The sequence below is a fragment of the Sinocyclocheilus anshuiensis genome, unplaced genomic scaffold (assembly GCF_001515605.1).
Source record: "Sinocyclocheilus anshuiensis isolate Anshui unplaced genomic scaffold, SAMN03320099.WGS_v1.1 scaffold70, whole genome shotgun sequence".
Taxonomy (NCBI): Eukaryota; Metazoa; Chordata; class Actinopteri; order Cypriniformes; family Cyprinidae; genus Sinocyclocheilus; species Sinocyclocheilus anshuiensis.
Window position 1 is genome coordinate 995,919 of NW_015542377.1, and position 12,197 is coordinate 1,008,115.

The 12,197-nt window shown below is 36.8% G+C and overlaps 1 protein-coding gene across 1 annotated transcript in view; it reads left to right on the forward strand.

Moving 5' to 3' along the window:
* The window catches only part of LOC107692366 (protein Shroom2-like), a 65,027-nt gene extending 57,304 nt beyond the window's left edge, over nucleotides 1-7,723 (forward strand). The window contains exons 7-12 of the mRNA XM_016491365.1: nucleotides 188-211; nucleotides 924-1,505; nucleotides 2,170-2,748; nucleotides 4,020-4,200; nucleotides 4,304-4,576; nucleotides 5,758-7,723. Of these exons, the coding sequence (XP_016346851.1) occupies nucleotides 188-211; nucleotides 924-1,505; nucleotides 2,170-2,748; nucleotides 4,020-4,200; nucleotides 4,304-4,576; nucleotides 5,758-6,030 (1,912 nt within the window). The 3' untranslated portion in view covers nucleotides 6,031-7,723. The remainder of the gene's footprint in view (nucleotides 1-187; nucleotides 212-923; nucleotides 1,506-2,169; nucleotides 2,749-4,019; nucleotides 4,201-4,303; nucleotides 4,577-5,757) is intronic.
* The last annotated feature ends 4,474 nt before the right edge of the window (nucleotides 7,724-12,197 follow it).

Below are 12,197 nucleotides of genomic sequence, written 5' to 3' on the forward strand. Positions count from 1 at the left end.
TTTTTGATTGAATAAATAAAGCCTAGGTGAGCATAAGACACTTCCCTTCAAAACATTTTAAAAAAATCTTACAGACCACAAACTTTTAACTGTAGTATAATAACTATCCATTCTACAGATACTCACTACTTATTTGCTTTTCTTTACTCTTCTTTAATCTCTTTATGTCTCTTTCTTTGGAGCACAGCCGCTGGTTCTATACATCCAGCAGGTAATTCAGTATCCTGTGTCTTTCTGTGCAGTTTGGTAGATTTTTAAATTGGTATAATTCATTTGCACATATTGACTGTGGGAGGCATCACCAAAATAATTGTACAGTAGAATCTCTATCAGTTGACATATTTCTAATGTCGCATGGTATAAATATATACCGTCAGACCACCCATCTCTAATAGACATCTGTAATAGGTGGCTTGCTAAGCCTGAAAAAGAAATACATTTTAATATCTTACTAAAAGTTACTTTCATAGGTTGTTGTAATATTAGTGAATTTTCTCTTTCCCAAGCAATTTTCTATCAAATATTCACACAATAGCCGCCTTATCCCTCCCTGGCCTCCATAAATCTGAGTAGACAAGGAAGAGAGTAAAACATAAATGGAAACAATCGAGATTAAGAAGGGAAATGCGTTCTCCTTGCCAGTTGCTGCAGGGGAAAGATCATTCATTCTCCACAGCATGACAGGCTTGTGGGAACAGAAATATGCTGGGTATGACAGCCAGCCTGGGAGTTACCATGGAGAGATGGTGAAATGTGGGAGAAATGTCTGCCTGCCTATCGATTTACGCTGAACACAGTGAGGCTTTGTGCACCAAAAAGGACAAAATAAATTCAGAGTCTGGGCCTTTGATAAATCTTCATTGGTTGCGTGCATTGGTGGATTGAGAATTTTACTTCAAAGCATTTCTCCTTTGTTTTCTTAGGTTACATGAAAAAGGATACAGTGAACTCATATGCAAGGAGAAACCAGAAGCACCTCCTTTGGCTTTGACTGAAGACCTGGAGAAAAAGGCTTTAGATCCTCCATCCAGTCATCATAAAACTGCACTGCATTTCTCTGACCATAGCACTCGCAGTGAATCTTCAGCCCTCTCCAAAAACAAGATCTCTGTTCTCTTACCCCATCTGGAGAAGTACAAATGCCCTGAGGGCACACCTCCTCCTCTTAGCAAATTTCAGGAGGTCCAGCCTGGATCACAAGGAGGAGTCTTGGCCTCGCTTTCTCCTATCAACAATCAAAGCTCCGCCCCTCTTTCAGTCTCTGTTCCCTGGAAGGGTTCAGAGCACAGCAAAGGGCCAACCAGGGAGGAGGAGCTACAAGAAGAGCTTGTGCCTCCTCCCTTTCCACCTCCTCCCCCTCCAGCTGTCCTGCCCACCCAACAAATCGCTGGCCCGACCCAGCCCACCATGGAGGGGCAGCGTTCACCCTCGCCCCAGTTTGCTCCCCAGAGGCTGACTGACAAGCCCCCTGTCTCTGTCTCCATACAGGATGAAGCTCCTGGAAGGTAAGACTTTCTGTATTTAGAGTTAAATTCCGCCGTTCAGGAATTCTTTCAGGTCTGTGCAGGAATTCAGGGAGATTTCCACTGGCAAACCACAGTTGGGCTCCTTAAAACCATCACTGAAACTCTCCGTACAGCCCTGTAATTTAATGACAGTGCTTCTCTGACTGTCTCTTTATTGTATTCATGCACATACAAGGGGCTTATTCATATGTGTCCTTACTGCAGATTGCCCATGTGTACTGCAGTTCTTCAGATCAGTCATAAGAGAGATACCTCCCCAGCCTCAACTAAAGACTGTTGAAGAATATAATTTCTGGGGCTTTGTTTTTGCTGGAATATGGGAACTTTTTAGTAGTCTTGGAGAAAACCAAGGTTTTGAACTGGACAGGAGGGTTTCAGTGATATAGTTGTATGATTCTTAAATATATGCATGGATTTGGTCACAGGAGCTGACATTTTCCTGTATGCAAAGCCTACTAGCCTGAAGTAAAAGATCAAGTTTCATGTTTTTCCACACAGATTATACCCATGAAAATTGTTTTGCCTGCCCTTATTGTGTTTATTCTTTGGCCTTGTTTCCCAGTTTTCCTTATGTTCCAGTTCTTTAATTCACCAGAATAATATTTCTATTTTCATTGTTGTTGTTGTTGTTGTTTTTTACCAGGATGGATAGGGTTAAAGATGAGAACACATCAGTGAAGAAAGTTCCCATTAAGATTGTTCACTCCGAGAGTGACACTGAAAAAGAAAGTCGACAATATCTCGACCTGCCCATCGAGACCCCTGTCAGCTCTCAAGGACCTGGAGTAACTCCTCTTCAGAGATTGGGGAACCCGGATCAGTCATACTCTCTGTTCTGTACTTACACCAGGCAAAAGGACCAGGGGCCTGGTCTGAGAGAAGCAGATATGGGTCCTCTGAAAGACCAGGGTCCACAAACCAACATGAACCCAGTATCTTATGCGTTACATGGCCTGCAGACGGCCCCTTCATCAGATCAAAGCAGCAACGGAGTGTCTTCACATCTCTCGCAGTCAGATGATGACGAGAAAAGAAAGGAGCTGGCTAGAGACATAATGGACAAGGACAAGTCCCTAGTGGACATTTTAGACCAGAGTAAGCTGAAGACCACCATGGATCTGATGGAGGGGATTTTCCCTCAGGGAGAGCAGCTACTGGAGGAGGCCCAACAGCGCAGGAAAGCTGCACCTAAACAGCTCTCTCCTCGCAACTCTGTGGAGAAGTCAGTATTTCTTACTTGTAAACTTTCTGTAATCCTATTTCCTACTTCAGTTTGCCAAATTTGTATTTCATTATTATGAGAATTTACCCTTAATTGCAAACTTATTGAGTAGGAAGATTGAACTTGGGTGTCTGATGTTCCGTTTATTATTTTTTTTAATCAGTAGGTCAGGGATGCTATTGAGCCCTACCCATGTGGTTTTCATTAAAAAAAAAAAATAAAGAAATCCGAGAAAGTTATTTAGTGAATATTTGAATTGTAGCCTGTCCAATTCTACTTTTTCATTCAAGTTATCTTTCTATAAGCATGGTTTATTTTTCTTGTTGCAAATCTTGGGCACTAACTCATCTAGCAATCTGGCAGACTATGTGTAAATCTGAAGTCACTGAAACAGAATAGCAAAAATAATTATTCTTAAACTCTCCCCTGTCTGCCATTGGTTGGGCAAACGGATAATCCCGCCTCACATCACTAGCTGCGTTTACATGGACCCTAATAATCCGATCGTAATAGGACTAGAAGCACAATCGGAATAAAAAAGTCACATGTAACCACGTCAATCGGATTGAATTGGCCAGATCCGATTAAAATTTCGATCAGATTGTAAGGGGAGGTTTATTCCTTTTGTAATCCAAGTGAGAGGACATGTAAACACTTGATCGGATTGAAAACCGAAACTGGAAAGTACTGCACATGTACAGTGAAGTAAAAATAGCGTAATGACATATGACGCACGGAACGAGCTGTTCTTCCTCGTGAATAAAGTGTCATAAATGAGTGTCCCATCATTCTAAAATTCTGCTTTCACTCAGCGCCTGTGAAGTGGAGCAGGACAACATCCACCAGTCCTTGTTTAAGACTCTCATCAACAGACGACTGGTTTTGGGTGCGGGCAGGGGCACTTTATAAAGCAGTAAAAGTAAGCAGCACAGCACAACAGTTCATGTGCTGGTCGTCGCCTAATTAGGACCCGAAGTAGATAAATATTAAGTTTTACTTTTTAAAACAGTATGCGACATATTCATGCAGTGTGTGCATGTCAAAAGATTAAATCTGATCAGAAGCTTGTGACATACAGTATAAATGTGCTTATCAACCTGATCACTTTATTTAGCGCTCATGTAAACACTACATTCGGATTTGTCAATCAGAATTATTTAATTCCGATGGAAGCAAAAAGTGTCCATGTAAACGTAGCTACTGTTTTCGTTTGTTTTTAATAATGTCTGAACAATTTATGTTTCTCATAAAAGTCATCTGTGGGTTCTCAGGAAAGAGGAGGAAAGCCTGGTGGCAGCCACTGCTTTAGTGAGTAATTCAACCTACTACAGTACATCTGCACCCAAAGCAGAGCTGCTGATTAAGATGAAGGACATGCAGGAACAGAGTGTGGAACACAACTCCGAGGAGGAGCTGGAGGAGGACAATGAAAGTGATCTTGCCAGCAAGAAGGTACTAACATGCTGTAGCAACACATCTGTGTGATACAGTCAGATACTTCTTATTAGTCCGTTGTATCAAGTGACTTTGTCCATGTTTATCTTTCTCTTTGCAGCATGATTTGATTGACAGTCTCAGCAAGAAGTTGCAGGTGCTGAGGGAAGCTCAGGAGAGTCTTCAGGAGGATGTGCAGGACAACAACGCTCTTGGGGAGGATGTGGAGGCCATCGTACAGGGTGTCTGCAAGCCTAATGAACTTGAAAAGTTCCGTATGTTCGTTGGAGATCTCGATAAAGTGGTCAACCTTCTGCTGTCTCTGTCTGGACGCTTGGCTAGAGTAGAGAATGCCCTGAACAGCCTGGAGGAAGAAGCTTCACTGGAGGAGAGGGTGAGACTGAAAAAGAGGGACTTGGGAAAGCATTTGAGATTGATGTTATGGAGGACTGACGAAAAAGAACAAAAAAATTGTCTAAAAAAAGAACAGAATTTTATGAAGACTGTAAAACTACATTAACATACAAGTACCATGTTAAGCCAGAGATATGGCCTACTGCTGACACAGACCAAACCACTTCCAGATCCCGTTTTTTCTTCCACTATCCTTTACTGTTTCCTTACAATCTCAGTCCTGAGATCCTTGAATTGGTACTGTGAAAAATGGTAGTAAGTGAGTACCATGCAGGGTTCTTGCGCCTTTTCCAAAGTCAAATTCAAGCAGTTTTCAAGCATTTTCAAGGTGCATTTTCAAGCTTTTCCAGCACTTTACAACTGTGGTAAATTACGTTTACTCACATAGTTGAGTTCTTCATTTTAAATCAGATGTTTTTGTGCTATTAAAAACCACCTGTGTGGATATAACATTGCATAATATAAATAGCCAACATAAAGTGTATAAATTATAAAATAAAAATAATTAAGAAAGAAAGAAAAATAATTTACAGGTTATCTGTAGGATTTTTTAAATAAAATTAAAGGCTTTTTAGGACCTGCACAAATAAAATAAATACTGTACGAGTGGGGTAGGGCGACGTCTATGATAACATATTAAACCATAAAATGACTGTAAAAAAACATGATTTGCAGTTCAAATACAGGTTTTCACAAATACAAAAAGTTTTATATAATTGTATGTATAGAGAGAGGGTGAGTTATGAGTATAAATAGATGATAATCTTAATCATTTAAACTATTTGTCTTTATATATAGGTTTGACATTTTTGCAATGTTTTTGCAAAAAAAAAGTGTCTTATGCTCACAAAGGCTGCATTTATTTGATAAAAAATACAGTATTTTTAATAATAAACCGTAATATTGTGAAATAATATTAGTGTAAAAAGAACTGTTTTCTGTTTTAATATATTTTAAAATGTAATTTATTCTTGTGATTGCAAAGCTGAATTTCCAGCAGCCATTACTCCAGTCTTCAGCGTCACGTGATCCTTCAGAAATGAAATAATAATGTTTTTTACTGTTTTTACAGTATCAAATAAATGCAGCCTGGTGAGCATCTTAATTCCAATTGGGACAAAAACTTGATTTTGATTGAAAACGTTCATTTTCCTTCTGCAGCGTACACTGACAGAGAAACGCAAACTTCTGATCCGTCAACATGAGGATGCCAAGGAGCTGAAGGAGAATCTTGACAGGAGAGAACGGGTGGTCTACGACATCCTGGCCAGCTACCTGTCAGAGGAGTATATGGCTGACTATGAGCACTTTGTGAAGATGAAATCCGCCCTTATTATAGAGCAACGCAAGCTCGAGGACAAGATCAAACTGGGGGAGGAGCAGCTCAAGTGTCTGATGGACAGTCTCCCAATGGACCAGAGGACAAGCAACTGAGGACTTAAAAAACAGTTCATGCAGTGATCCACAGCAACTCGCTTGACGTCACCCTAAATAACAGGGTTTCAAAGCAGTCCTTAATGTGGTCCATTTACTGCCAATGGAACTGCATTCTGCTCCTTGTCTGCCCCAGCAGACAGCAGTTTGGAAAGACTCATGAAGACCCTGAAAGTGCTGGGCACTTTTAGATCGTGATTTGACCAAATCACCTGTTAGCTGATCTTATACTTTCACGACCTTTCAATGATACACAACCCGTAGAATTATATGGTGAAATAATACTTTTTAAAAGAAGCTTTTAATTTTTTCTCACATCTGTTTAAATAGATCATGCCCTTTTTGGCCCAATGTGCTCTCAAAACTTGACACTCTGTACAGTATGTCTTGCTCACTCACTGTGATGTATCTTTGTAACCACTAGAGGGCAATGAAAGACACCTCAAAATGTCTATGCCTGAACGCCAATACAAACACTTGTGATTCAAACATACACCCAAATCCCAGTGGCATAAAGCTTTGCACATGTAAGCTGTGTTTCTATTCACACCAGGCGGTTGTAATTAACTTCCGAAAGTGACTTTTTGATGGTGCATTATTTCAGTTGACGTGTCACTATCCTGGTCATGTTAAAAATAAATCAGTTATATTTTTAGTAATTTATTTTAGCCTTTTGAATCTTTGTATATAACTAGAATAGGCTAGAATTGTACTCTTTCACTTTATTTTAGCCAAGCAAACTACCACTTTAGTCTGCACGCTTTTTATAGATGTATTTCACCATACAATGCATTGTAACATCAGCATTAGGATTGACTGTAAGTATTCCGCTGTTTAAAGAATCTAGACTTGCATAAACTCTAAAATATTATTTCACTAAGGATCCAATGCTTGTCTATAAAATACCAGCTGCCTTTTACTCCAAGTCATGTGTATGTGTCATTTATAATTTCTTCTGTAAGATATTTGTGGTTTGATGTTTTATGGGGTCAGAACAGATTCAAAATGAATTTACTCAAGAGGGAAAAAGAGCATCATATACAACTTACATCTTACACAGCATGTAATATATTAAGTAGTGACAATATTGCAGATAGCTAATGAAAAGCAGCATCATGAGTGTATTGCATTTGACATTATTCCTCTTAATTATTATATTTCACTGTCACACAAGTGTTTTTCTTAAAAGATGCATTGCGTAGAAAAGACAGCATGTCTGTCTTGATTGTCGAGTTGAACGTAGCCAAAATATAACTGCTCAAATTCCACAAATATGTGATTTTTAGCTGCTTTACCAGTGACATTATTTTGGAGGGCTTTTAAAGCATGCGGTGAATTCCTGTCTTTCATGCGACAGCTCAGGATGCTCACCATTACTATATACTATATACATTACTATTACTACTATTCATTGTTTCCGATAACATTGTAGAAATAGCACATGTATTTGTCAATCAAGATTAATTTATTCTACACACAAAAGTGTCTGATAATCTGTGAGGTAAAATACTTTTTAATATGACTGTTCCTCTTATGTAAGTGTACATCATTTTAAATATACCATGATTAGTTTCTTTTTTTTTTTTTTAGGTGTTAAACTTTAATTACATGGAGTTAGACATTTCCGCAATCCAGATCAAAGGAATGATGTTTTAGTGTTATTATAGTGGCATGTTCCTACAACATTATTTGTATCAGTAAACTATTTAAAATTGTATTATTTGATTCAATCCCTTTATTTCTCGATTCTCTGTGCAATCATTGTTTTCATCTGAATAGCTCTGATCGCGTAATATTTAACTAAAGATAGCCTTGGCCTTTCAGGAAAGAGACTTTGACATGTAAAACTGACCCGATAGCGGGTAGAGCAAAATAATGGCACAACTTGTATGATAGTATGGCATATGTGTGTAACCTTTATATTGCCAATATTCAATATATTTCTACATAAAATTACAAACATATTTTAAAATCTGAAAACAGTAATGTAATAAAAACAAATCAACTGCTTTTTGATAGTTTAGTTGGAGCAGCGTGAAGAAAATACAGGTCTTCAGCGTGATATCCTCCTGACCTACCAGAAAAAAAAAAAGAGTTGAATTTAATATTTTTTCACGTCATTACATTGTTTAGAGCATAAGAAAAAAATGGAAAAATAACATTTTTGAAAAATGGTATTTTATCCATATGTTATGCTATGTCCTCTGAAGAGGACACCGGGACTTTAAAAAGTCCTGTTTTTAAAATAAATAAAAAGACATGAAAAGGCAAAAACAGAGAATTTTTTTTTTTTTAATCCACAATCCATTTTTACTTTTTATACCAATCTTTGTATAAAAATTATTCTCTACTTGGATATAACAGAATGATTTGATATACCATTTTGCTTTATGCAACATGCATAAAATGCCCATAAACGGGTTGTCCCATTATGTAGTACAATGTATCTATAAAGTGTATGTAATTTGCATATTAATTTGTTTTTGGGGCAACATGTCATGAAAAAAGAAGTGATAATGGGAGTAATAATTGGCTAATAATATCTAATATTTCATAGGAATATTGAAATATAATTTCTTTCCTTATTCATTTGTTGTGTCTCCCAAAATGTGTAATAAACATGCTTTTAGTCCTGGTGTCCTCTACAGTGGACATCAATGTCCTGTTTCGTAACAGAAAGTCATATTTTGATTCGAAACCCAATAACATTTTCCTGAGATGTTGATTTATGACAAACAATTGGAAAATTATTCCGATTTAAATGATCATTACAATATATTGTCATATTTCCACGAGGGTGTTGAATTTGATCCCTAAATTACTATCAGCCATATTTAAAGACCAAGGAGAGCGAGTGATCACGGTAAAACATCCAAACATGTATCTCTGAAAAGCCCTGAGTGTGCTCTGTACAGGACATCCAGACTTGCAACTGTGACATGTAAGGTCTCAGAGAAATCGCTCAAAAAAAATGATGTCCTCTACAGAGGACAAAACTCCATAGCTGGTTGTCAGGAGGATATAACAACAACAAAAAATTATGCCATTGTCAGATTTTATTGATCATTTGAAATATGATATTAAAATATAGTCCCCTAATACCTGCCTTTTACGCAAATGTGAGCTGCTTGTGTTTACAGATAAAACTACGCAAATGACACGTTACTGTACGTTATGAAGGCAAAAACAGAGAATTTTTTTTTTTTAAATCCACAATCCATTTTTACTTTTTATACCAATCTTTGTATAAAAATTATTCTCTACTTAGATATAACAGAATGATTTGATATACCATTTTGCTTTATGCAACATGCATAAAATGCCCATAAACGGGTTGTCCCATTATGTAGTACAATGTATCTATAAAGTGTATGTAATTTGCATATTAATTTGTTTTTGGGGCAACATGTCATGAAAAAAGAAGTGATAATGGGAGTAATAATTGGCTAATAATATCTAATATTTCATAGGAATATTGAAATATAATTTCTTTCCTTATTCATTTGTTGTGTCTCCCAAAATGTGTAATAAACATGCTTTTAGTCCTGGTGTCCTCTACAGTGGACATCAATGTCCTGTTTCGTAACAGAAAGTCATATTTTGATTCGAAACCCAATAACATTTTCCTGAGATGTTGATTTATGACAAACAATTGGAAAATTATTCCGATTTAAATGATCATTACAATATATTGTCATATTTCCACGAGGGTGTTGAATTTGATCCCTAAATTACTATCAGCCATATTTAAAGACCAAGGAGAGCGAGTGATCACGGTAAAACATCCAAACATGTATCTCTGAAAAGCCCTGAGTGTGCTCTGTACAGGACATCCAGACTTGCAACTGTGACATGTAAGGTCTCAGAGAAATCGCTCAAAAAAAATGATGTCCTCTACAGAGGACAAAACTCCATAGCTGGTTGTCAGGAGGATATAACAACAACAAAAAATTATGCCATTGTCAGATTTTATTGATCATTTGAAATATGATATTAAAATATAGTCCCCTAATACCTGCCTTTTACGCAAATGTGAGCTGCTTGTGTTTACAGATAAAACTACGCAAATGACACGTTACTGTACGTTATGTGAATACGCGAACACTGTAGGGACGTTCTCAACGAATATTCCACAAAACAACTAGGCTATACGTATTTTCCAACAGCTGAAGTAGGAGCCCGAACTAGGCCTATACGTTATATTCAGCTGACCATCTGGAAAGGCAGAAGCAATAGACAAGGTAACAGTGAGGTAATTCAGAGATCCAGTGCGGAGTAACTTTTCGTTGTTTAGCATTGGTCCTCCCCGCCCTCTCTTGTCCATTTATTGAATATGCTACATTAATCATTAACCACAGTTGTGTTTGACTTGTACTTGTCACTTCGCAAAGTTGTCATTTCCGCTAGTTTGGTATGAGCGGCAGAGGCGAGGAGCTCTGTATTTAAGATGAAGCGATTTACAGTTTAGAAGATGCTTTAGAGCTCAAAACATTTCACAGGTAAGCAGGAGTTTGTTGTGGATTATTTAGTGACATTACGAAGTATGTATATATACATTCTCAATCTTTACACAAACGTTGACTATAACGTTAAAATTGCTGATAACAAGAGCTGGAGAAACTTCTGGAAATAGTGAAAAGGTCATATAAATAGAACAACTGAATGCTCTTAATACACTTTACAACAATAAATATGACTGTTTTTGGCTATGTAATATATTAGGCAGTAATATGGGGGAGTTATTTACATTTAGCAGACGCTTTTATCCAAAGCGACTTACAAATGAGCACAATTGAAGCAATCAAAATCAACATAAGAGCAATGACTTGATTTTATTATTATTATTTATTTATTTACTGGGGTGGGGGTTGACAAAGTGTTAAGGAAATCAATTCTCCAACGCTCTATTAATTTTTTTGCCATTTCCTTTTCCTGTGCGTGAAGAAACTGATTATTGTAAATGACCTTTCAGCTTATCCTGGAACATTCCGGCACCCCAGGTGTGCAGGGAACCAGGCAGGAAATATTACTGCTCTCTCTCTCTCTCTCTCTCCTTGTCCTCTTCTTCCTCCTCTGCTTGGTCTCAAATGCATAGCCTTGTGCTTGACCTTCAACATAGTGTCCCTTTTCCTCCCTCTGGAAACATCGCTCACCACCACAAACACTACATGTGAAAAGCATTTTCTTCAGTCTGAAATGATTGCTTGACCTTGACCTTTTGTGTCCAAAGGAAGAACTTTGTATATTCCAAACATTTACTTGTTTTGTGAATTGTCAAGAAGGCTTGATGCAGGTTTCAATCCGGCCTGCGTCATTTCCCATTGTCATGTCCCATTCCTCTTGTTTTCTTCCTGGATTTTCCTGTCTTCTCTTTTCTGTCATATCATTAAAGATGCAAAAGCTCATAAAAAGTCCAAAGAGGGTGTTGGTGGTCCATAGAAAATTTCAGTAAAAAGCTTAACATTTATTTGAAATCATTACTGTATCTTTTTACTTTGTGATGACTGGTCAGAAATCATTATATTTATTGTCAATTTTCTATCGACAGCCCTGGAAAAAGAATCATATATTTTTCTTGAGCTTTCAATAGAAAAATGCCTTTTAAAACAAGTTAAATATTTTCCAAATAATATTTTACTCCTTTTTTTTGGCGTTTAATTTTTTTTCAGTTTCTTTTGCTTAAGTACAATAACAATATAAAAGTCAATTGTTTACTTTTATTATAATTTGTATCCTTTTTAATTTAATGATTTGAATTAATTCCTTTACCACATGTTGTATACATAATATCATGCTTACTATTTTTCCTACACAGTATAAATGTATCTTTACATGAAAATATGAACTACCATTTAAAGGTTTGGAGTCGGTAAGATAAAAAAAAAATTAAGAATTATTTTATCTCTCGAAAGCTGCATTTTTGATCAAAATACAGTAAAACAGTCAAAAAGCTTTCAGCAGTAAAAAGCTATCAATGTTCAGCAGTCGTTACTCCTATCATCACATAATTCTTCAGATTCAGAAATCAATCTAATATGCTGAAACATTTCTTATTATTAACAACAGTTGTACTGCTTTTTTTTTTTTTTTTGGAAATCATATGTGAATAGAAAGCCCAAAAGAACAGCATTTTTTAAATGTATATTTTGTAACAATGTAAAAGTATT